Below are 26,597 nucleotides of genomic sequence, written 5' to 3' on the forward strand. Positions count from 1 at the left end.
AAATTGGGATGTTCTTGTTTCCAGGCGTCTTGGAGAACAAAAAATTCACAACACATTTACCCATTAATAATACATTTTCAGTAGAATTTCACAAAAATACACTTGGAATGCAATTTCGATATAACCAAACATTTTAAGTGTTAACAGGTTTACGTAACCCCAACCCTAGAAATTCCAGACACTCATGATTTTGTGATCTAAGGTTGGTGATTAAAGGCTGTGTGACCTTATCTTTTCAAGGAAGCCTTCCATGACGAAAATGCCACTGGGCAGGCATGTTAAGTGGCTGGGATTCAACTGATTGAAACAGAGTTGGTTAGAAGAAGACTGCAGAAAAGAGAAAGTAAAGGGGTTCAGATTGCCAGGAGAGCTGGGAATGTAGTAGAACGAAGATGACTGGGAGGAGAAACAGCAGAACTCAAAAGCAGGAGCCAGAGCTGACAAAAGGTTTCAGCTACCGAAAGCAGGAAGGGATGTGACTCGAAGGTTTCTGGGCAGGGAAACAGAGATGTGCTTTACTTTATTATATTCCTAATCAGCTTTCTGTCAAGTTTCATATTCAGCGAGGCGTTGTGAGACCACATGTCGGTATGAAGCTGAAACTGGGCCCACAGTCGGGACAGGGACAGGGACAGGGACAGAGACAGCCCTGAGACTCACCGGCCGTTGTCGCGGCCCACGCCCCACACGCGAATGCTCACGATGGGCTGGGAGTGCAGCACGGTGCGGTCCATGGGGTCCACCAGGCTGAGCATGTCGTTCTCCAGTATCAGGTACATGTCTTTGCCCTGGGATGCAACAGAAACACGCTGTCTCCCTTACGGAGGCTCCACGTCCTAACCACAATTACTGCCACCTCGGGGCATTGTTTCAGTGCCCCAAAGAGGTCTGCCCTTGGGTCAATAATTTGTTTTCCCAATAGGGAGCCATCCTTTCCAGACTAAAATATTCATCCACTCTCCCACCCCGCTAGGACCCCTACCCTTCTCTTGCTCTGAGTCCTCTGAAGTGTGTCTCCAGCTGCTTTCTAGCTGGCTCTTAGTTTTAATTATTTACAGAGCTGAATCTTTAAGAAGAAAGGCAATGTAGAGGCCTGGAGAATCTATTCTCTCACATACTCCATACATATCAGACTCTGATAAGCATTCTCTCCCACTGCCCTGGTCAGACCCTTGCAGGCATCCCGTTGGCCTTTCAGGACCTGCAGCCATGGCTTCACTCTTCCACGTTCACATCATGCCATGTCCGTGTGGTGCAGCTGGCAGCCAGCAGGCAGGGCTCTGTGACATTTCTTGGTGCTGATGGCTCACATTTATATGCCTGTGTATCCCATACACATACTCTGGGTGCTTGAAGTGTCCTGGCTCAGGAACTCTCTAAATGATCCTAGAAGAGCTTGATTTATTATTATCTCTGACTAACACGTGGGGAAACTGAGGCTGAGAGGTTAAGGGACCTGTCCGAGGTCTGACTCAGAAGCGTGCTGGGTGTTGCTGTATCACTGAGACAGGGCAGTGTCTGGGTTTCTCAGCTCTTGTGCTGCAATTCAGGTCTGGAAGCTTTGGTGTTCCATGTTCCCATAGCTGTTGGGCCTCTGAGGACAGGAGGATTATTCAACTTCATTCCTTCAATGTGCAATCCTCAGGTAGCATAAAGAGGCTTCTTGGTGGGTCTTCTCATACCAAAGGAAGACCAACCAATTGCTCTCTGGGAAAGCTCTTATTTTTTTGATACAGGGTCTCACTATGTATGTAGTCCAGGATGGCCTCAAGCTCACTGTGATCCTCCTGCCTCAGCCTCCTGAGTACTGGGATTACAGGTGTGCACCACATCCACGAGAAAGCTCTTGAGAACAATATTTGAGATTCCTATCGAAGGTTCTCAGAATGAATGCAGCTCCACTGGAAGGGTTGGGAACCTACCTCCCACAGTGAATGGATTTCCACACAGCCCAGTCTGGAAGCAAAAGTTCGCTCTCAGTTCCTGCTAACTGGACATGGACAGGGCGGAGCATCTTCATGCAACAAGCACTATGCTAAGGTCCCGTAATTTTTACAGGTCTTAAGCACAGTAGGAATATGGCTTTTCCTGCTTGATGTGACTTTTATACAAATAATGGTGTTCTTACCTATTACTTTCTTCTCTGCAATTATTTCAGCTAACATTTCAAAATGGAATCATTTTGTGGAAAGTAAGAGAGAATATATGGGCATCAATTCCACAACTCATGTACAATGTTGATTTTCAGACTATAAATAAAGGTGCACTATGAAAGGATTAACTAGTCACCTTCCAGAGTTGGGGCATCACTATTCTTTTGCAAGTATGCATGGAATATACTTTGAACTTTGGGAGGCTGTAGGCAGAAGAATGGCAAGTTTGTGCCCAGCCTGGGCAACTTAGTGAGAACTTGTCTCAGTATAAAAGCACAAATAAAAATAAAAACAGGGCTGGGGATGCAGGCCCTGGATGGTTCAACCCCCAGTACTGCCAGAGGAAAAATGAAAAAAAAAAAGAATATACTTTGAGAAAGCAGTGTGTCTTCTCTTAGGAGATGTCCCAAATAGACTGGCATACCAATTTTGCACGCAAAATTCAGAGGCTTCTGGAACCCTAAAATTCTCCCAAGGATCTTTGAGGACTGGAGGATATCAGGAGACTCTGAGAAATACTCTCATACAGGGCCTCAGTCCACAGTGGGACGTGGCAGAGCAGACAGTGGTCACACCCTGGTCACCCGGGTGTGCCGTGCGGACACTGTCTGCCTTTGTGGGGAAACATAGCCGACACACACCCAGCCCCTCGGCCCCACGTCTCATGGAGCTGCGGGAGGGGATCTGGAGGGGTCAGTCATTAATTATGTCCACATGCTACTTACCTCTCCCCAGATGCCAACTGTGTCTCGGATGTCGTTTTTGCAGTACGAAAGCTGCCTGATGCAATTGTTGACAGCCACGCTGCTTTTACCAGGGGCGAGGTCCTCCTCTGCCATCTCTACCCATCCCAGAGAGCGCACAGCAAAACACTGGAAGACAAGGCAGAGGCAGGAAATCAATCTCTGGTCCACGTCAATCCACGTCGGTTCACACCAAAACCTTGGGGCATCACCGGTATGTTTAATGCGCCTTCAATTGCCTCACTAGGTTTGATCATCTGATTTGGTTAACAAATCCTCTAATTGTTGGAAAATCAAATTATGACTCCTCTTTTGCGATGAAAGAAATGCCAGGATGATGTCCTTGCTTAATGTGTGCAGTGTGTTCAGATGTTTTCTCCTCAGATTACCAGGTGTACCATTATAGGGCCAAGTAAGGGGTATAAAAATTTTCACACTCCTGTGATCTATGATAAGGCAGGTTCTTTTTTTCAATAGTAAGAAATGCAACCCCATGAGACCTGTTAAGCATCTAGGAAAAGAAACCAAGAGAGAGAACATACATGTGGAGTGCTTTTTTGTAGTAACAACGCAACACAATGTGTAACACCCAGAAAGGGAAGAAAACGGAGAAAAAGCAACAAGTAGGCCTGAGGTGAAGCAGCACGTGTTATAGGAACGAATCCTGGAGTGCCCATGGGATACATGGTGTTGTGAGATGCCTCAGAGCACGAAGCTCACTTGCTCTCCACCCTTGAGAGGTATTTTCTCTGAGACCATGCCCCTAATTCCTTTTTCAAGTTCTATTATTCATTTTCCCCTTTCATTTAAAAAGCACTGTTTGCTTATTTGAACAAGCCTAAAACCCAAAGACGTATATGGCAAAATCCCCAGGATATGTGCGGGGTGATACAGACTACAGCCCTGTCAGGGCTGCTGGCCGGTGGGCCGGTCTGAGCTGTGGTCTCTCACCTCTCCCTGAATCCCCACGGCCCTTCTAAACTGCACATCTGTTGAAGAGATCACTTACCCAGGATAGAAGGGACAGATGAGCAGCCCTACTTTTCCTCAGGAGCCAAAGGATGGCTCCCAAAATCCAGCTTATAAAGTTTCCAAAAGTGAACTTGGAAACAGACTGAAGAAATGTAGTCAGCTGTCCTAATGTGACCAACACTGAGTCCAGTGTTATTCTCCACACTGGGAGACTGGGCACCTCTTTCCCAAATTGCTAATCACGCTTTATCAGGGACCCCCCCACTAAAATGCCAACAACAAAAGCAGCAGCCCAGTGAATTGCTGGAATGAATTGCTCCAGTCCCAGAGGCGAAGGCTGGGTAACTGCCTCAGATGTGAGCACACAGTGCCTTCTACAGATGGACCCAGGAGAGGGGGCAGTGCCTGTGGCGGGGGGAAAGGCTGTGAGAGCCCCACACAGTTCCCCTGCACACTTCAGGGATGCTGCCTGAGGGGACAAGGACATCACAGGTACCAGGCTGGCTTGTGGCTCAGACAGGGCCAGCCCTTGGTCAGAGCAGAGATGCTTGTCTGCTAGCCTGCCTGCCCCTCCTGCAGCTCCCTTCTTCAGCTCTGGGCCAGACTGTTTCTCCAGGCAGATACATCAGCCATGCCTGGATGCACACCCCCAGCCCACCTCACTGTTTATTAAAGCCTGCAGCCCCCTGGGTCTGAGCTCTGAGTAGCCACCTCCTTGACTCTGCATGAAGCAGCCCACTGGACTCTGCTACTGGCTCCCCACACAGGCCCTACCCACTCCCCTCAGCCCGCCGCTCTGACCTTGTTATTACCCTCCCATCTCCAAAAAGAAGCTGAACTCTTTTTTTTTTTTGGTACTGGGGATCAAACTTGGGTCCTTGCTCTTGCAAGGTAGGCGGTGGAACCACTGAGCTAAATCCCTGGCCCTGAACTCTCTTGATCTGGAGAACATTTATTTATATTACCCCTACTTTAATAGCAGAAAACAGGCAAACACAGTCATATCATCTGAGACTGATCCCACATCAAAGTTTACCTCACTTACCCTCACCTTCATGATAGGAAGTCAGTGTATCCACTTCAGAGTTGAGGAAACTGAGTGATGGGCAAAGCTAGTATGTGTGGGGGCCTGGGCTCCCCCAATCACTTGGTGATATGCCTCTGAGACCTTACTACAGGCACAGTGTCACATGGGGCTAGGCCTGCAAAGAAGGCTCAAAAACAGTCTACAATATGGCAACAGTTTTGAGCATCTATGGCTCAAGAGTAAGGGCAGCCTGAATTCTGGTCTTAGCTCTGTTTTGCAGATGCTGTGGCCATGGGGAAGTCATTTATTAATGTAAGTTCTCAGGTTTTTAAATTTTATTACTGTTAATATTTATATTAACAGTAATAGTTACCTCACAGGGTGGTTATGAGGAGAAAACAATACAATACAGGTAAGAGCTTGGCACACAGGAAAAACTCAATGAACACTTATTGAAGGAGCAGACATGTATAGTGCATCTAGATCTCAGCTGGAGTCAGCAAAAGGGAAACTGACAGAGGCAGAATATGTGCAGTTAGGATGACCACAAGTCTCAGTTCTCCCCCATGACCTGGTTCATGCAGGTCATTTTGGCAAAATTAAGAGCAGCCCTTTTCCTGGCAAAAATGTTCTGGGTTGGATAATGGATGATATGTGCAACTTAGAATCCCAGTGAACTCAGCCCCTGGAGTGGGCATGAGGCTGGGATGGGGTACTGTGACGTGCTGATGTGGAAAAGGTTCAAAATGGGTAGACACTGCTCTCAGCCCACATTTCAGTGCCCCTGCCAGGGTGCCTAGGACAGGCTACTGTGGGAGGGTCAAAGACTCTTAGATCCAGAAGACAGGACCATATTTCCCACTGTCTCTTGCTGCCTCTTAGAAAATCTCCAACCTGTGAATACTCACAAGAATTCATCAACAATAAGAAAGGGAAAAGATGTGCTCAGGTGGGCAGCACATGTATTTAAAAAAAGAAAAAAGAAAGGGAAAAGAATATGGCTGTCCTTTGTCCCAGTGGATTTCAACCTAAACAAACTCAAAAAAGCCTGAGTATCTTTCTTGGCTAAGAAATACGAATCATCCAACCACCCACAACACAATCAGGATATTGCTTTGTCACGATGATTAAAAAGCAAACAAATGCCCAAATTATATTCTGATTATACTGTACTTTTCTCGTGCAATACTGCAGTTGTTATTTGCTTAATTTACTTTCTGAGCTAAAAAGTGTTGCCACCATTCCCTGTGGCCAAACAAGAAGGGAACAGGTGCAGGAGGAATTCTGAGCTCCACCAAGGGGTCAGTAAAGCTTCTCCTGAAGAACAGAGCAGCTAAGAGCAACTGGAACTGCTTGGTGCTGCCCCTGAGTGGCCAGGAAGGGTTATAACCACCACCACCACCACCTCCTCTTCCTCTTCAATCAAGAGTAGCTTAGTGGAATCAGCTCTGGGAACAAACACTCATTTTAGGATATTGGAAGAGCTAAAAATATTTAATCAAATCATCTGCCTTTTAAAAACTTCTTTGAGTTCTGAAAACAAAAAATTAACATGCATTGTGATTGCTCATTCTTCAATAGCTCTTAACCCAATGGGCACCAGTTTGCTGGTGCTCCTGCCATTTTTGTTAGTTACTAGCATGTAAAGGGTGTCATGGTTGAATTAGAAGGGAGACAGGTTTGGCTTGGCTTCCTTCTTTCCCATTTGTTCTCTCTTCCCCCACACCTCCACTGAAATCAAAATCTTAGCTGGAATACATTCATCCCATTTCCAACTTTCATTTCTGAGTCCTACATATGCCTGAAGGAATCTCTTCCTAAAATATGTGTAGTGGGGCAAAACACAACACAAAGCCTTGGTTTTTATGGCCAGGGTGTTAGGTTCGAATTCCTCCATTCCAATCATGGGGTGCTCAGCCTCCACAACTCCCAAATTTATGTAGGAGAAAAGCGATGATGCTATGAGCTCACAGATATTCCACGGGAATGAGGACAGGAAAGTGGCGGGCATATTTAGGAACTCAGCTGATGTTCACTTCCTTCTCTCTGGCTCCAGAAGACTCTACCATTTCTTGCTTTGTTTTGTCCAGAGTTCCCCTTTCTCCTCTCCCCAGATGAACTCCTAAATCTGCCTCTTCTTTCCCCGGAGCTTTAATGGAGACAAGCTGGGACAATGCTGGGGGAACTCATTCCCCGACAGAAGTCAGGTGAAGGTGAGATCAGGGCTGGGAGCTGGAGAGGTACAATGCAAGATCTGCCTCCCCAGCAAGCCAGCCTGGGTACAGCACCAAAGATGGCAGCTGAGGTGCAGGCGTCACACGCCAGGTCCACTGCACACTCAGTGCTCTGTAACTGCTGAGCAAGAGGGGCACAAAGGAAATGGTGCCAGAATGGAGAGCAACACTAAATTATGGATACTGAAAAACTAAAAAAGTTCACATAGAAAAGCTAAAATTTGCTTTAATGCTACAAACGTAACCCTAATTATAGTCATTTATAGGAATAACCATTTAAGCCCAATTACTGAACAGCACAATAGCATCTGTATATTCAAGTCCATGAACATTTATCAAGTGCCTCTCTGAACCTGGAGGCCTGCAGAACTCATCACACACAGTGTACCGAGAGGCTTGTGATGGGTTATTGGCATTATTAGCAGGGACCTAGAGTTTGGCACCATGAAATAAGGGGACTCCAGTGTTGGGAGCTTATGGAAGAGTCCTTTATTCAGAGAGGAAGTGGTGGACAGCTTCCTCAAGGACAGGATCCCGTAAGATGGTAAGCATCATTCATTCACAAACATTTACGACTATGTGCCAAGTACTGGAGATGCACCAATGAACCAAATGGACCACTCTGCTCTGAGCAGTATCTCAAAAGTCTAGAAGGGGATATTCATTTGGCTGCTATGCCAAAGGCTCTGAAGCCCATCACCCTGGACTGAGACAAGGTCCCACTGTATGAAGGGAAGGGCAAGTGAGTGTAGTGGCTGGGGCTCAGGTTAGCAAGCCACTCACTGGGATCAAATCTCAGGCCAGCCACATACGAGCCTTGTGATCTGAGACAAGTCACTGAGTCCCAGGAACCTCAGTTTCCTCATCTGTTACAGCAAGGATAACAACATGGACCTCCTAGGTGGTGGCCAGGTGAAATCGGAGGGCTTCTGCTACGTAATGTGCATAAGGCCTGGCCCAAGGAGGAAGGCCAAGGAAAGGCAGCCAGTATTTTCTCTGAGTCTAGTATGTGTCTGAGTTGGGGGATGCCACTGAAAGCCAGTTATGCCAATCCGGTTTTGTTCTGGACACTTCAGGAGGAGAAGTGAGGAGGAGACACAGGGCCTGGTGAGGAGGCAGGGGCTCCGTCCTCTGCACAAGGGCTGGTTCTGTCTCCTCAGCTGACTTCCGGGGCTTTAGATAAGGATCCATAGCTGAGCGCTCACAGATGAGTTTCAGGAAGTTCTAACCAAAACTGTGTGCATGCATATTAGGGAAAGGGGCCAATGCTTCCAGCAGTTTTCCAAAGGCTATGAGAATATGAAGTACCTAAAAAGATTTCCAAGGAGATTGGATTAAGACATTATTGATGAAGACATCAAGTAAAGCGTAATGTATTGAGGTACAAAAAGCTTACTAGACAACATCAGAGTTTTTTTTGATTAATGGATGAAGAAAATGGTTAAAGGCGCTATTTAAGAAATGACCAGGAATTTGGAGATAAACAGAAATGGGCATAGGAAATAGAGAAGGAAGGAGAATGAGCTGTATAACTTCTGAGGGAGCTTGAGCTGCAAGTGGGTCCAAATGATGCATAAAGGCGAGGGGAGCCCAATACCCAGATTTTAATACAAGTATCCATTGTGGATATACACCTACCTGATATTACCTTGATGCTTCAGAAAAAGCCTGTTACAAAGAGATGACCCTCATCAGCAGAGGAATTAAAGGAGAAGGGGTATGACCCTTCCTCTGGGGAGATGCTTGGCAGAGAACATAGAAAAGCTCCTGAGTGAAGAGGAATTTAACATGAGAGAAACAAAAGCCCTGAGGAACTGGCAGACCTTCCGGGAGGACCCAAGGACTTCAGCAGGGCAGGCAACTGGGATTCAAGCCTGTCTTGCTAGATCCTAAGAACATGGTGACCCCAGCTGCTGCCCAGTTATGTAAGCTGCTCCATGGAGACCTCCACATCCGTGAGGTTGTGAGGCTGCAGTCAGGTGGAAAAGATATGAATTCCTGCTATGTGTACCTATGAAGAAGAACATTTAGAGAACTCATGCAGGGCACATGTGATTCAGTTCATGCAGAACCAGAATAACGCCCACATAGAGCACAGTCATTCCATTTGATCGCTCATGTTCTGTGATGTTTCTCTGAGAGTTAAGAACAGGCCTCTCCCCGTTCATTTCCCATAGCTACTGCAAGCATTAGAGACAGCAGCAACAGGGTCTGATTTCTGCCCAGGGCTATAGCCTTTTGACCATCTAGGATTCACCAAGACATAAAGCAGTGGGTAAGCAAAGGCCTTGATTTCAAATGACTTTCACAGAATCCCTTCTAAAAATGTGCAGCTTCTTCAAGGTCCAAAATGTCCTGGTTGGTGCCTCCCTCACAGGAAGCCTTTAGTAAATCAGAGTCTGTGGTCACTACATGCAGGCATGTAGATTACTGTCATTAAGCACATGGTTTTAAATAAAAGCAGGCTTTGCTACTGCTTTTCTGTGAAATACTGACATGCTTCCCAGGTCTGGGATATAGTAATTCTACACGGTCAGGTGTCTGGGGATTCCCTCGAGTGGTGTTTGACTCAGTTCTCCATCACAAAGGAAACAAGGAATTAGCCTGGTGAATTATTCAACATGGCAATGACCTTGGTGGCCACGGAGGACCAGAGCGCATCTCTGCCCTGTCCCCAGCACACATCAGCTGTGCCTGATGTTTCCTCAGACCGTCTGCAACATGGTGGACATTCGGGCAGAGAACAAGACACATGGCCCTTTGGGGCCCAGGGCACACTAGTGCCATTTACTTTAAGTTTCTTTTTTATTTTTCCGAGTACAACAGCCCTATTGGAAAAGTTCACTGCATGCTAGTATTTCACGGGCCCTTCCACAGAGGGTGCACTCATACTAATAGTTGATACCACCAAGCATTTCCAATGGCGCCAGGCTCTATGGGGTGAACTCTAGGTGAAACACCATTTGCAGTGTCCACCTTCTTGCCTCCTGCTCACTCACTACAGGCTGGCACACTGTGGGCAGTGATATCCAGCCTGGCTCACCTCTGCCCGAAAATCACTTACAATGACTGGTCCATGGAGACTCCTATTCATCTTCTGAGTGAGTTATCACTGTGTCATGAACAAGTTATAGAAATTTAAAAATAAGACCAGAATGTCAACTAACTAGTTTACAGAGAGGAATGCAGGTCGGTATCACTCTGACCTGACCCTAGGGTTGGCTAATGAGAAGATCGGCTCTCTGGGGAAAATCCACTCTAGGTTTTAGTCATCTGCCCACCGCAAGCTGAGCAACAAAGATGCAAGCAGAGGAGCCTGAGCCAACTTCTCAATGGCCTGGTTCTTGGAGATTCTTGGCTCGTGCCAGGGACAGGCCTCCAGACTGTGATTTACTAGAGCCATAGTTAATTGCATCAGTCACTTCCTGCCCAGGAACCAGGATGGCAGGATGAGGCCCATTTTTATCAATGGGAAATTTGAGCAAAGGTGGATTTAACAGAGAGACACAGCCCAATGTTCCCAGGTTGTTGAGGAATAAATTAAGTGCATGTGTGTATTTAAATGTAAACTTGCAGGCATTTCACTGTAGACACATGTAATCTGATGACCACACGCAACGGTCACTGGCAGTGACCAGGCAGGAGAGCACAAAACTGAGGACTGGTATTTACTTATTTATAGGTCACTTTCTGGGTGCCACATGCTTGTTAATACATACCATAGCATGTTCTCACAACAACCCTAGAAAATAGGTGCTGTGTTTCTTACTTTCTAAATCAGAAACTGAGGTGCAGAGAGCTTAGTTGTATTGCTCAAGGTCATCCAGTACATCACAGCAGAGCCTAATCCTCAGGTGGATCACTATCTGCATTTCACAGAAGAGGAAATTAGCCCTGTGGAGTTCAGCCAAGTGTCACCATTAAGGAGCAGAGCCAGCCCAAGCCTAGGGTTGATCCCACCACCCTTTGCTCTGCATTAGGTGTTCTACAAACAGGATGCTCAGCCCTTGGCTCCTGGAGACCAAGGCCCTGTATGCCACCACCCCAAAGAGGGCCCGGCACAAGTGGCACACTCAATAAACTGTCAAATGAAGGCGCTTAGGCTTGAGACAGACAGAAGTATCAAACAGGGCTGGAGTAGACCTGGCTGCATTCCTGGACCTGAACTCCCTGGCTGTGCCCTTTGGAGCTAATCATCTTCTGCATCCCTGGAGGGATAAACCTGCTCCTGCAAGCAGTAATAAGGATTCACAGGAGTGTGGACCCCCTGAGGAGGCCCAGCACAGCCCAGGGGAACAGCTGGTTTTATTCCAGCAGTAACAAAAACGTATGTAGCCTCAACTCTGAACCCTGAGCACCCAGGTTTGAATCACGCTCCAAACTTAATTCCTGAGTGACACGGGGCCAGATAATATGCTGGCCTGTGCCTCAGTTTTCTAATCTATAAAATGGAAACAGATGTAGTATTTATGTTCTAAGGAATGTTGGGATCAATAAATGGTATTGCACAACTGAAGTGCTTAGGATGGTAAGCAGCCAAAGTGCTAGCTTTTATCATTATTAGCTCCAAATTACCAACAAATCTTGATGTAAGTCATGTACAGCAATATAAAAGTCACATACAAATATTCATTTAGTCAGTAATGGGACAGGTAATGGGACTGGGTAATACGTTTGACTCCAAGTGCCGCTGTTGTAGACCAGAGGACCAGTTCTTCCAGTGAACTTATCCCTGCCTAGAACCTAATCCAGTCCTTGTCTGGCTTATCAGGAGCTCCATCTACAATAGCTGATGGGCCTCTCAAAATAGGCCCGAAAGCTGGGCGTAGTGGTGCATGCCTGTAATCCCAGCACTTGGGAGGCTGAGGCAGGAGGATTGCTGTAAATTTAAAACTGGCCTGGACTACACAGCGAGACCCTGTCTCAAAAAAACAAACAACAATAACAAAAAAATAGGCCCAAAGACTCAACTTACATTCAAGGGTCCTGGGACAGTTAGAGAGGCATTCTGAGCTCTTGCTGTAACTCAGTCCTTAATCTGGTATCTAGCTGACTAGTGATCTATACTGTGGTCACCTAGCTGGACCTAGGAGCTGGGTGCCCAAAAAGACTTCTGTGCCAATTTCCTTCCTAGGTACCAGCAGGATCTAGTCAACTCATTGCCACAATGTCACCTCCTTTGCCCCTATGTTATAATACAGACTCTGAGTTTCAGATGTCCCTGAGATATCTGGGTTCCGAGGACCCACTCATCAGGTAGGACCCTGGACACTGACCAAGCACGCTGAGCCTTTGGGGAGAATAATCCAAACTATTCCTACAAGCACCAAGAGATATGAGGCAAGTTGTATAGAACTCAATATTTGGATGAACTATTAAAAAATTCAAAAGTAAGACATTCTTTTCTTTTTGGGGTGTTGGGGCTCAAACCCAGGGCCACATGCCTATTAAGTACACACTCTACCACTAAGCTACATTCCTATGCCGGGTGGGGTGGGGTGGGGGGAACTGACTTCTTAAACCCAACACGTGGCAGTGTGATTTAGGGCATTTCTCAAATCCCTTCTTTCAAACCCCAGTCCCAGCTCCTCCCAGACAGCCTCAAAGCTGCTGGATGCCAAGAAGGACAGCTCTGAGGTATCACAAAGCATCTCCAAAAGTCATGCTCTGGGAGTGACCAAGGAAGGTCTCCTGCTGGGACAGGGAGCATGTCACACAAAGGGAAACTGGAGCGAATCTGCTGCTAGAGACTCGCACCGACCAATGCCAAGTCAGTGACAGTAAACACCAGACTCACCCCCCCTCAGAATGAGTAAGAGCCCAGGGAAGCGGAGGCCAAGAAGCTGGGCTGGCAGGATCCTGCTTCTATTCCTGCTGATAAGCAGCAGATGTCTGTGCTGCTGGGAAAGCATTCTTACTCCCTGAAAGCATGAGTGGTATTTTAGTTTTCCCCTGCAGGAGTCTTGGAAAAGACTAAGAGGCAAGTTTGCAGGTCCACATGGCCGATTTACACTACAGTTCACGTTTCTGCTATTGCAAAGCTGAGATGTGTTATCTGCGGAGTAAGCACAGAGTAAAACCATCGTGCATACCCGAACTTGGCACAAGAAGTGGGACATTTTATTCCGATAGGAGAACTAAGATGGCCACATGAGCTCCAGGGGAGAGGCGGATCCAGAGGAAGAAGCAGAGAGAGGGTGTCAGGAGGCAGGCAGGATCTGCAAGCCTGGGGAAGCGGGAAGCAGTCAGACCTGGGACACCATGGGCAGATGGGGAAGTTACACAGTTCAACCTCAGATCTAATGAGTATGTGTGCAATATTCCTATAAGCAAGACCATCATTTCAAGTAAGTTTGCCATAAGCACGCTGTCTGTGAAGCACTCTGTGAAGCAACTCAGAACATGCCTGATCCTCTCTACCCTAGAATGGGTCCTAGTAGATGACACCGCTACCAATCCTGTCACTTGGGTCTTGACTATAGTCCTTCCTCTGAATAGCTCAAGTGCAAACACATTCAATTTGCACTGTGCTATAACCCCAGCCCTTTAAAAAAAATTTTATTTTGAGATGGGGTCTTGCTAAGTCTTTAAGTTGCCCAGTCTAGGCTCAAACCTGTGATCCTCCTGCCTCAGCCTCCTAAAGCATGGGGATCATAGGCATGCATCACAATTCCTAGTTAACAAGCATCCTTTCCACGGTCCATTTAATGACACATCTTTCACATTTTGGGATTTTGGTAGCAATTGTACTTTTAAAATGGCTCTCAGGAATAATGTTAAAGTGCTGCTGAGTGCAAAAAGGCCACCACATGCCATGAAGAAAAACGTAAGTTAGCTAAGTCACTCAGGTATGTGTATATGCTGATGGCCATGCACTCAACATTAACGAATCAGTAACACATACTAAATAGGGTGAAGTGCACAAGACAAGGTTATGCATCGATCAGCTGACAAAACATGAGCTGCTAGAGGCATGTGGGAACCTAACCCATAACCTCCCCTCAGAGCAATGCTTCCAGTGCACTCTCAGTGTTGACAGAGCGGAACTCCTGTGTGGGTCAATAATCAAGAGTGGCTGTTCTTCATCGCAGAGCAAGGATGAAGGGGCCTGGGGGAGGGCAGGGGGCTTAGTGACTCCTGAGCTTTCTGGATCTTTGTGCACTGGGATGTAGGTAAGACTAGGCAGCATGAATCCTTGGGTCCTTGTCTTCATGCTGCTAATAACCGCCAGCCTTTAGGATGTCACCTGTATGCCTAGGCTGCATTTTCCTCATCTGCCAAATGAGAATGGGAAGGGGTAGCTGAGAAGAGAGAAAGGAAAAAGATCTAGACTAAAAGATCTCTCAAAACGTTTCCAAAAGCCTTGCAAATGTATTATTCTGTTCTTTCCCACTCTGGGCATCCACGTGGCTCTAGGCTGATCCTCATCCACAGGGCACATGCATACCATCAGTGTCTCCCCAATCTCACTGCTTCCCTGTCTCACTTCCTACTCAAGGGCAACTTCTCAGGGCACTTCTGCCAACTACTGAGAGCTGCAGGCCCTCCCAGCACTCCCTGGTGCTCTTTCCTGCTCGTTTTCCTCCACAGAATTTTCACCTAATGCATTATACTCCATGTGTGTATCTTGCTGTTGATCACTCTCCTCACACTGGGTCTAAATTACACTACACGAGGGCCCCTCAGCACCTGGCCTGATCGTTGTGAGGGCTCAGTGTGTTCACACAGGCAGAGGCAGAATTCTAACAATTCCTGGTACAGGCATTTACCTAAAATTCAGCTCTAATTATCATCATCACCAGGGCTCACTGTACTTTTTATTGATGGTGTATAAGAAAGGTTTTATTGCACTACTCTCCAATCTGCAACTTTTCACTAAGTGTCTAAAGTGAACTCAATAAGCTCATAATGTGTAAAGACCCAGAAGACCTCAAAAGCATGGCTGTTACCAGCCTGAAAGAGCGCTTTCCACATCTGAGTTCCAGAAGCTGACTCCTAGGACTCTACTCCCTACTCACCCAGGAAATGCATTTAACCTCAGCACAGAGGCTGAACACAGGGCTCCAGGGAACCCAGAACCCGACCACTTCATTTCACAGATGAATAAACCCAGGCCCCGAGAGCACTACCCAGGCTGCTTGCTGCTAACGAGAAGGGGTTTCTGCCCTGGGTGAGCGCAGTGGCAGGCGTGATGGGTGTCGGGAGCTAAGGTCTTTCAGTAACCACCATTCCCGTGCCTTCACGACCAGACCTTGCTGTGTCCCTCAAAGACGGAGCAGATACAATCACTCTTCTTCTGAGACACTGATGCCAACTCAGGAACTAAGAGTTTTAAGAAGCTGTTCTAAAGAATTGCTGGACACAGCAATGCCCGTAATCCCAGCACTCTGGGGGGGGGGGGGCGGTGAGCCCAGCCTGAGCAACTTAGTGACTTAGTGAGGCCCTGTCTCAAAATTTGAAAAATAGTATAGGGCTGGGGATGCAGCTCAGTATGAAGGCTCTGGGTTCAATCTCCAGTACCAGAGGGAAGAAAAAGAGCTTTAAATAACACATCCTGATTTCTTAGGGTGAATGTACGTATATGAATGATATTAAAAAGGAGACCATTTTCAGCACTACACTAGAACAAAAGCTAAAATCAAAATCCAGTGATGAGAAAGGATGTGAGGAATCCATGTATATCAGACCTGACCTGAAGACAGAAAGACAAGACAGATGGGTACAGGAAGGCACAGCGCGTGTGCCACACTGGCAAGCCTGCTTGAGAAATGCAAGCTGAGTTTCTAGGAGAGTCACTTCCCACTTGGTTCCTCAGCCTGAGTTGGCTGGGTGTGGTTGTCAGAAGGCAATTTGTGCTTCCATTTGAACAAACAGCTTTGGTCCAAGGAGACTCACAGTTGCTTTTGGTTCTGAGACGGCACCATACCTGAGTCTCAGTGTGACCATGTTTTACCGTGTGTGTGTGCACGCGCGCGCGCGTGTGTGTGTGTGTGTGTACGCATGTACACACGCACATAGACACTAGGAGAGATGCAGAGTGGGACCCATAAGAAGCCCGGTAACTCCAGAAGTTAGACACTCTTCTAAGGCTGAGCAAGACTGGCCAATCCTGAAGATCACAGAAAAATGAAAGGAGTGGGGGGTGGAGAGGACCCAGCATGCTGTAAGGCCACAGATTCCTACCAGTCCGAAAGAAGTGACTGCAAGTTCAATCCTGTCACAAAGCCTTGAGATGGTGACAATGCACAAGAAGAAAGAAGCAATCTGGTAACTGACAAAGACTTGTAGGTGGGCAGGGTGGCACTTGTGGGTGAGGAGTGGAAGATCAGGTGGGAGGAGGAAGAACTCTGGACTGCAGGTCACACCAGCTCTCAGACCCGGGCAGAGTCAGGGCAGCAGTGACTGTACTGAGCAGCCTTTGGCTCCCTACTGCCACCTGTGGGACAATGGGGACTCGGGCCACCGAGTGGGTCTGGGCAGGTGCAGGGTGCAGGGTGCAGTGGAAGCCTCCTCTCCAAACTCCTCTCCTCTTCCCCGGAACTCCCACTGCTCAACTCCTCAGGCCCTGCTACTCCATGAGTTGCCTCACCCCCAGCCAGCTCAGAACCTTGCATTTAGAGCTCATTTCACAGGTTTTGGGTCCTCTCTGCTCGACTGACAAGTCCTATCAAGGGCAAGTGATTTACCCACAGTCCCACAGCCTGGCAACCACAAACATGGGTGAGCATGGGACTCTCCCGACCTCAGCACAGTACCCCCTCCATGTCCTCCTGGGCCTCCCCACAGGCCACTCAAGGCCAGCGTCCCCATGTGTGTTCTTTTTCATATCCCACAACAGCTAGGTAATTACTGTGCCAAGTATACAGCTAGCATCTGATATCTATTAATTAATTTTTATTCCAATGAAAAGATTTAGAGTATCCAGAGAAAAGCTGCACACAGAAAAAAGGAAGCCACACAAATCCTGTCCTGTGAATTGCAAAGGAAGGTGGAAAGGATCAAGATCAATTTCCTCAGAGAAAAACCGAAAAAGTATTTGAATGAGGCTGGGCAAGGTGGCACACACCTATAATCCCAGCACTTGGGAGGCTAAGGCAGGCGGATCAGTGTGACTTTAAGGTCAACCTGGGCTACATAGTGAATTCAAGACCAGTCTGAATTACAAGCGAGACTCTGTCTCAAAAAATCAAAAAACTTAAAAATAAAACAGCAACAAAAGAAAAAAAAAGGAAAAATATTTGAATGAATGAGTGCAGGGCAAACACCAACCCAAAGCTGTCCACTTACACAAAGTCTCAACTGAGAGTTAGAGGCACTGGAATTGCAAATGACATCTGGACAGTGGTAATGCTGAATGCTTAAGGAAAAGACAGTAAAGCAAAGACTCCTCTAGCAAGGGGTCATAACCTCTTCATTCCCTCTCCTTGGAATCTTCCTGTTGCAGCAGAGATGACTGGATCAAAAGTCACAGGTCTATTCTGCTCTAGGTTATGAGGCTGAATGCAAAACACTACCTCTGGGAAACTTATCCTGGGACAACGAAGGTTTTTCAAATCGCTTTGGGAAGACTCTTTCCATCCTGAAGGAGGAGATGGAAGCTCACACTTTAGGCTTTTTTGTTTTTTCTTTTTTGGTACCGGGATTGAACTCAGGACCTTGTGCTTGCGAGGCAGGTGGCAGCACCACTGAGCTGAATCCCTGGCCCCTGAAGCTCACACTTTAGGATGTGAAAGAGGACACAGGTATGTAGTAGTAAGTCTACACAGCTTCTGCTGCTGCTGGTGGGAAAGCGGCTGTCTTTCGCTTCATCGCTCAGCTCACTTCCTGAGAGGGCCATGTTCACCTCTGGACACTCACGCCTTTCACAGGGAGAGGTCCCCAAAGAAGGCCAGAGGACTGTGATGGAATTTTTCATATAATGCTACACTAAAATATGATCTGTGCCTCGAGAACTCAGAACTTTTTGTGTCAATTTTCCCTGGATGATAACTTTTTATTAAGCTAAAAAAAGATTTTGGGGGAAATGTTTTGTAGGTGCTACATTATTTATCAACAGCCTGTCCCTTCAACAGAAAGAGTGTTTTAATGCTGTTCATGGCAGCAAGCCCGATCCTGCTGCCATCACTCATTTCCGGCTGTTCCTGTCACTCTGAAAATCAAGGAAAATGCCAGGGAGAAGGGGGTGAGCAAGGAGCACACAATCAATCTGGGCTCTCCTGTAAAATGGACAAACTTTAATCTCAATTAATAATCATATGAATCTCAGAGGACTTTTTTATTTTTTTAAGCTAGTATAAAAGCCCCAGATGTCTAAAACTCAAGTCTTATCAACCAGGACTGAGAGCAGACTGGGCTTTACCCAAAGGCCTGAGGGAGGGAAGGCTCGTGGTAGTGAACTCAGCTTCTTTTCCATTCTGGATGATTAGGAAATGTGAGTCAATGAGTATTTTACATAAATGTGCTTTAACATAAGGGACAAGGGGAACATGCATGCTCACTAAATGCCACCCATCAAAAAGCTGTCCCAAGGTGTGCTACGTCTACACAGTGAGTCAACAAACACAACCCCATCGCCACACAGGAAAGTCTCAATGCTATCATCACCATCTCCAGTCTGCAAGTTAGGTTACAACTTCCCATCTAGCTTTTGAACCGACACTGTCTACATTTTCATTAATGACCAGCAAGTCACCACACATTTTGCTTTTTGCGTTTTTCTGAGATCTGGGGAGCAAAGTTTCTGTTGCTTAACCTCAGCTGTACATATGGTAAAAAGTCACCGCGATAATAATGGTTTCCAGGCTCGGAGATAAGGGGAGGTGCTGGCCTTTCAAGATCACACAGACCTGGGCTGAGCTAAACCCACAGCACCTTCAGGGCCGGGATCCACACAGCAGCCCAACTGGCCCAAGCTCATCACGGATGACAGGACTGCCGGGAACCATCTTGTCAGAATATTGTAAAGAAGAGGTGGCTGGGCATAGAGACCCACACCTGTAATCCCAGCACTTGGGAGGCTGAGGGGGTGGATCACTGCAAGTTCAAGGCCAGCCTGAACTACAGAGTGAGTCCCTGTCTCAACAACAACAATAGCAAAAAATTTGTGGATTTGTGGAAGATAATAATTATATTTTATGTTAGGGCCAAAGAGCTATCAAAGCATCTCTAGATACCTTTGACTCGAGCCTCACAATAATGCTGCCAAGTTCCCAGACTAGGCACTAGCATTTTTACCGATGAGAAAAGTGAAGTCCAAAGAGGTTAAGTGATTTACTCAGTCACACAGCTCATCACTGACAGAACTGGGGTAGTAGGCAGGTATTCTAGCCCCTGCTTTACACTCTTTCCACTTGGATACTGCCCCACATTCCGGATGGCAACTCTGGCTGTCTTCTCTTTTGTCATCACTGAAAGCTGGCTCTGTGGGGGATGCTACTAACAAAAAACAAACACAAACCGTACACATATGAGAAACCATGTTTATCCTTCCTCTTAATCTTTAGAACAGTTGTGTGTCCTCAGGTGAAACTGAGCTTATTGCACAGAATGCCTGCCACAGCAATCCCTAGGGAATCAGAGGAGCAAACCAAGAGTGTGCTTTAAGGGGCCCAGAAAGGGATCTACACAAACAGGAAGAAGAGCCAGCAAATCAGTGCTGTGGCCCAGCAACTGAACTGCTGGGCTTCAAATCTCAGCTCCATTGTGTGCCAGCAAGGACTGGCACACAGTTGCCAGACTCTGCCTCAGCTCACTTAGGGAGAAGGAAGACAACAAAACCTCCCAGGGCTCCTGTGACAACAGCCTGCATGAGGGTCAGGCCTCCCTGCCATCATTTACAGAGGTGGCAGAGGGAGGCTGAGCTTGTTGACAGTGTTCTGAAGACAACTCTGTATATCTGAGCCCATTCACACTAAATGCTCAATGAGTAAGTGGCTCCAATCACCATTATTTTGTAACTGGGAAGAACATGGGCTTTAGTTTTATCATCCACATAACAGATCTGTGATTGCAGGAAAGTTGCTGAAGTTCTCTGAATGCCAATGTCCTCACCTGTACAATGGGAAGAACAACTCTGCCACCCATGCAGGGCTGCTGGAACACACAGACAGTTGAGCCGCTACATGTAGAGTTTCAAGCATGGGGCTAGAACTAGAGAAATGTTAGCTTCCTTCTCCATCCACCCTCTACTGCTGCCAGATGATGGTGTGGTCTACACTGAAAGAGCCTTCATTCCCTTGTTTCAGGATCTCTACCAAAACATGGCAGAGATGTATATGTGAAGCAGGAATGATGCTCTATTTGCTAAGTGACGCACTGGTGAAGAGGAGAGAAATAAGCCCTGTGTACAAATATTCGTAAGCTCTATCTAGGCTGCTATAGAGCTCATCTGAACTCATAACTCCCATGGCTCTCAGGAAAAGGGCTTTTACAGAAGCCAGATGTTCTTGGCTCCAGGTTCCATGGGCCACTTACATGAGCCCAGTTCCCAGCTTTCCTAGAGAAAATGGTCACCATTCGAACTGACCTCAGAAAAAGGGGCCCTTGGCGGGCACCTGAGTAGCCAGTCTGCTGACAGAACCAGGGATGGTAGCGGAATCTGAAGGGACACATTTCAGATCTATGCCAACAGCAAAGGGTGAATGAAACAATGTTTGGCTAGAGATCTGAGTGAAGAATGTGTTGGTTCAATAGCAAGACATGGTTTTAATGAAGTGAATTTTTGTCTGAAGATTCTTAATGCCAATTGAAATTATTTGTGTTACTGCTTAGTGAACTGATTCCAAGTCACCTTCAACAGGAAGCTACTGAAATTCCATGTTCAGTTCCAACTTATCTCTGCCTTTTTAAATCCCAGCCACACTGTAACCATCATTCTGAAATGATATTACCATTTTCTCTGCTGTATTATCGTATTCTGTTCCCCTCGCTAGGCTGTTTGATTTCATACCACCAGATGACTGGCTGACTCACTGTAGACGAGTGTGGAGAGCTCTCACTCTTGGGGTCAGTTCAGACTGAAAATCCAGAAGCCTGGCTACTAAAGCAATTTCCTCTTAAGCACTGAGCTAGAAGCAGAAGAACTCAGACCCTGCCCTTTGAGGCTTAGCTACGGGGCCTCACACTTTGAAGGGAGTGTTGTGGCAGAAAGGGATGGCTGTAGCAGTAGCTTGATAATGAAATCATCCTAATGGTCCTCTTACAGGAACTATTATCTCCTTATCAATTTTATTCACTGCAAATAAACGAGATGTTTTCATTACTATCAAAATACCAGTATCCTGTGTTCTCAGGCAACTGGTCTAAGAGAACAATGCCTGGGATGTGTTGGCGCTTTTGCAGGGAGCTTTGGAAACCCAGGTGTAGGACCCCAGGCCTTGACCAGCAGGCCTTTCCAGAGGACCAGGACCTGCTGTGGGCCTGTGGGAGGCTGCCCAGTTCTGAGACTATCCAGGGCCCAGAATTCTCTGCCAGGATTCCATGGGGCCAGGATCACACACCTGCTGCTCAGGCATGGTCAGATACCCAGGGCTGCCACGGCTGCCAGCTGCTGCCCCTCACCTCACCTGTTTCCCAACGAGTTCCTTCAGGGAAGAAGCCTGACTTTCCTTAATTTGCCTTTCCAGGCATCTGCCCACCACCAGGCCCAGCTGCCAATAGTTGGCTCACAATGCATGGTGCTCAACAGCGCCCTTCAGAACTTGGAGGCTCATACATGGTGGCCAATTCCTCAACCACTCATTTGGGCACACGTAGTGACCAGACGTTAACAAGGGAAAGGAAGCCAGGGTTCTGCCAGGAACACAGCACTGTGCTCGTGGCTGTGTTGGCCAATGAAAAGGGAAAATAGTTTTGGAAACACAAGAGCCATCCTCTGGGCTAGGAAGCGAAATCACAGCCGATCCCAGTGAGTGTCAGCACCACTTGGTGAAAATCACGTGGGCTGGGTCAGATGCCTGGCTGCGAGTCCTGGTCTTCCTCGGCCAGCTATGTGTGTCTGAGTGGCTCACTGTCTCCTTTCACTCCTCCCGAAGTGGAGAGGATCCTAATTTCTCCTGTGAGATACGCCAACCCAAAAGCCATGTAAGACAGGACAAATCTCATCCAGCCAGGCCTCTGTACATTCTCATCGTTTGCTCTGGTCCCTGGTTCCATTGTGCTCTGTTCCTTTCCTTTCCCTTCCTTCCTTTCTTTCTGTCTCTTTCCTTTCTCTGTCAGTACAAGGATTAAACACAGGGCCTTCACACTGAGTTACAACCCTAGCCTTTTTATTTTTACTTTTTACATTTTAAAGCAGGGTCTTGCTAAGTCAGTAAGTTGCCCAGGCTGGGTTCAAACTTGTGATCCTCCTGCCTCAGCCTCCCAAAGAGCTGGGATTACAGGCAAGCACCACCATGCCCAGTGTGCCCTGCTTTCTCGATGGATCCCTGTTGACATCTGCTGCCCTTCACCAAGGGCATTCACTTTGAATGACTGACACACAGCAATGACTTTGCATGTGGACTGTGCCTCCCAAAGATGATGCAGTGAAGCTCCCTGCCTGTGACCACGATGCTCTCCCATCAGAAGCTGGTGTCCCTTTCCACACCTCTTGGATCTGGATTGTGCTGTTCTGACTAGCAGAATATGGTAGATCTGAGGTAACACCATTTCTAAGAGCTTTTCTCACAGATGGGCTTATCAGGAGCCCCTTACTATCCAGAGAGCAACACTGCCAGGAGCCCAGGTCACAAGGAGAGGCCTTGGCACACGGCATACCACCTGAGGACCCTGAGCCACCAGCAGCCATCTTGGAAGTGGATCCTTCAGGCCGAGCTGCCCCCTTGTGGGTTAGAGAGGAACTACATTGCTGACTTCTCCCCTATTCCCAAACTCACAAAGTCATGAGCAAAGTAAAACTGTCTTAAACTACAAAGTTTTGATGCAATGTGTTACATAATAGAGATGAACAGATAACAGAAACAGTGTTATCCACAGTACTGGACAAATAACAGATGCACCTCATCTTAATGTATCCGCTCTGAAAAGCATTTTCTGAAAGTGAGCACACATGTATACATAAAAAACATTTTCAAAGGTTCTGTAAGTCATTTATTTAAAAGAACAGAAGCAGAGGGAGGGAGAATCACCCAATCCTGTCACAATTCAAGTATAGTCACTAGCATTGGTGCCATCCCCTTCTAGGAAACCACATGAGCCATCCCTTCACCCCACCAGGGTAGATGCCTGGTACCGCCTCCACTTAGGAAATGGCAGCTCAGCTCTTAGCACAGTGACACACTGCCTGGACCATATCGGTTCCCCTCTGCAGTGGAAATACTAATAACAGCTGATGCATCAAGACTGCTTATCCTGTGCTAAGGACTGTTCCAAGCACTCAGCGTACACAGTTATCTTATATTTATAATATATCCGCTCAGTGTTCATAATAGCTATGTGACTGTTATTATCCTCATTCTACAGGTGAGGGAACTGAGGCCACATAACTTACCCAGGGTCACCCAGATAATAACCAGCAGAGCCTGACTTTGAACACAGACGGTCTGGGTGCAGAGCCCGTGCTCTTAACCATTATACCGTACATTAAGCACGTGTGCTCCTTCAGTATTAAGCATTCAATAAATGTTTTTGATTCAATTAATGAATAAACAATGTAAATCAAATCCAAACTTCTGTCACGGATCAGAATTTCTGGAAAAATAATATAAACTACATGAATAAAAATCAATTATAAGTACTGTAAGCACCTATTACATCCCATATAAATGCTGTATCATCACAGTAATGATTATGCACTTGCTATACAGATCAGAAATAAATCTGAATGAGAAGACACTTCCTACCACTTCCTGTTTATCTATTAGTGCTAATCTCATCAGTATTCTGCTAATATAATTACTTCATGAAAATCCATGCTAATAGGAACCAAGGGAGGGCTCAGATAAATAAGGCTCAGAGATGAATGAATATTTGAATCTCCTGTTCATTCACCATTTGTTTTGGAAAGGTCCTGTGTCAAACTACTAAATGACTCGTATCAACCTCTTCCCTTTTCTCCCCATCTGGGAGAGTAAGGAGACAGGTGATGCTTTCACAAACTCCAGTGCCTGGGTAAGAGAAACCTCTATGCAGCTGAGCACCTGGTGCCAATGGCCACAGAAGAATCAGAAGGTACTATGTAGAAAGACTGGGTCGATTCCCTGCAGAAGATGCACAAAAATGATGATTATTTTGATGAGGAACCAACTTTATACAATGTGGTTATTCAAAATGTTCTCTGTAGGCCCACAGCACCATCATGACTGGATAGCTTAGTGGAAATGCAACACTTGTCCCACCCAGACTGAGTGAAAATCTTTCAAGTTTGGTAAAGTTTGAAAACCATCGCAAAGATTGGACCACATGAGTCAGGATGAAGACTTGAAGGAGTCTGTCCTCAAATAAAGACCTCCCAGTTCCCTCACCCATCCCTACCTCCAGTAACTCTGCTACTCAATCCCCCAAACCTGGGCAGCCAAAGTGATCTGAAGCCCAGGGAATCAATAGGTCAGGACAGGTGGGCATGACACTGTTCTGGCCTTGGGAGTCATATGAGTGGGAATTTGAGTACCACTTCCCACTTCCAATAGTTTATCATACTGTGTGGCAAAATAAATCATTTACTCTCTTCAAAGTATCAGTTTCTTATCTATAGTATGGGAAGGTAACTGTGATGCTTTGTGTTTATAAGAAAACTGCAGGTATGTGCCCGACTGGCACTCAGTACCTGTGGAGTGTGTGTGGGAGCCTCTGCTGCTCCTTCCTTCTCCAGGCTTGCAAGTAGATCAGACAGAACTATGTCATTTCTGGATGCTATACATCAGGATGCTACATGTCATCTAGAATCTTAAAGCTTCTTGGAACCAGAAATGGCTTCTAATATGATGACACGAGATGAGGAAGTTGAAACCCAGAGAATGTGACAGCTGAGACAATACAAGCTTTCTTACTTATTTCTTTTATTGTGTATTTCAAAGAAAATGTTCTAAAAACTGCTTCTCACAATTATCATGAAAATGATTTTGTATACACCAACTGAAAGACCATAAAATGTGGTGGTCACAGGCTCAGGAAACAGACTTTCAATGCTTCTCTGCCACTGACTGAGAAACCCCAGGACCCAGCTTTTCATCTTTAATGTCATATCCAGCTACACCAATTCTAAGATTCCAAATCCAATGTGGCCAGTTTCTCTAAAATGTAATTTTCAATGCTGTCCACCAGGTGACAGACTATCTCCTTTACAGAAATCGGAGCAGAGTTACACAAAGGAGGAAAGAACTGGTGTTTTTCAAAGCATTAACTTTTCTACAATTTGATTTTTAGTGTGAATCATGCATTTGGCCAACAATATACCACATGCAATGGGAAAAGGGCTAAATTCAGATTCTAAAGTATGAATGCGGAATGAGCCCAGGGAACCAATCGTAAAATACTGGGAATTTCAAAGTGCAAGCCACCCAAGCCTGGTAAGGAGTTACTTTCTTAACAATGAGGTACCAGAAGCAACTAGCTACATGAGGTTTGAATACACAGCAATATTTAAAGCATTTTTACCTTGGGAAAGTTACACAAAGCAGAAAAAGAAATGGTTAGAGAAAAACATTTAAGGTTACAATAGCGGATAGTTGTGAATTTAAAAGGGCACAGGAATAAATGTAATGTGGTATCCTGGATTCGATCCTGGGACAGAAAAGAGATAGGAGAAGAAAAGCTGGCAGTTAGAATGAGGTGTAGTTGGTAGTTTTGTACCAATGTTAATTTTTTAGTTTTGACAAATACACCTTGGTTCTAAATGATATAAATTAAGAAATCACTTTGTACCTTATAAATTTATATACAGTGGTGTCTTAGTTCACAAACTTAATTCTTTCCATGATGCTGGCTACAGAATTCATTCCAAGATTGTGGTTGCAACCAAATTGCAAGTACTTGCAACTGTAATTGTAAATGTTCAATGTACAATAAGAAAACACCAGGAAAGTGGGTGAAGAGGATACAGGAACTCAATAGTAGCTCTGAAACTTTTCTATAAATCTAAAATTATTCCAAAATAAAAATTGTATTTAAAAATTGTAGAAAATAAGAGGAAAGCCCAGCCAGGAAATGGTCAAAACACAGAGTATTGTGGTTTGGATCTGGATGTCCCCCAAAGCCTCTTGCGCTCAGAGGCAGGGCTTGTGGAAGGTGACTGCATCACAGGGCCCCTGCAGCTGGCCGGCTGCTAGGGGTGGTTCACTGGGGGTGCGGTTTCCCTCCCAGGCTCCCTGTCCCTTTCTGCTTCTAGGCTGCCAAGATGTGAGCAGCTTTCTTCCCCCAGGCCCTTCCACCACGCCATTCCTGCCTTGGACTCAGCTAGCCATGCAAGGCCTGAAACTTCTGAAACTGGAAGGCAAAACAAACCTCTCCTCCTTTAAGTTGTAGGTGTCAG

The 26,597-nt window shown here is 46.3% G+C and overlaps 1 protein-coding gene across 12 annotated transcripts in view; it reads right to left on the bottom strand.

The window, feature by feature from the left end:
• Apbb2 (amyloid beta precursor protein binding family B member 2) overlaps positions 1-26,597 on the bottom strand; it is a 346,490-nt gene that overhangs the window by 64,017 nt on the left and 255,876 nt on the right. For all 12 annotated transcript variants that reach the window (XM_087187842.1, XM_087187843.1, XM_087187853.1 and 9 more), the window contains 2 exons: positions 2,879-3,025; positions 661-788 (listed from right to left, as the gene is read on the bottom strand). In XM_087187842.1, coding sequence (XP_087043968.1) covers positions 661-788; positions 2,879-3,025 — 275 coding nt within the window. The remainder of the gene's footprint in view (positions 1-660; positions 789-2,878; positions 3,026-26,597) is intronic.

Source organism: Heterocephalus glaber, unplaced genomic scaffold, assembly GCF_053883595.1.
Source record: "Heterocephalus glaber isolate CG9 unplaced genomic scaffold, H.glaber_assembly_v1.0 deba00001509, whole genome shotgun sequence".
NCBI lineage: Eukaryota > Metazoa > Chordata > Mammalia > Rodentia > Bathyergidae > Heterocephalus > Heterocephalus glaber.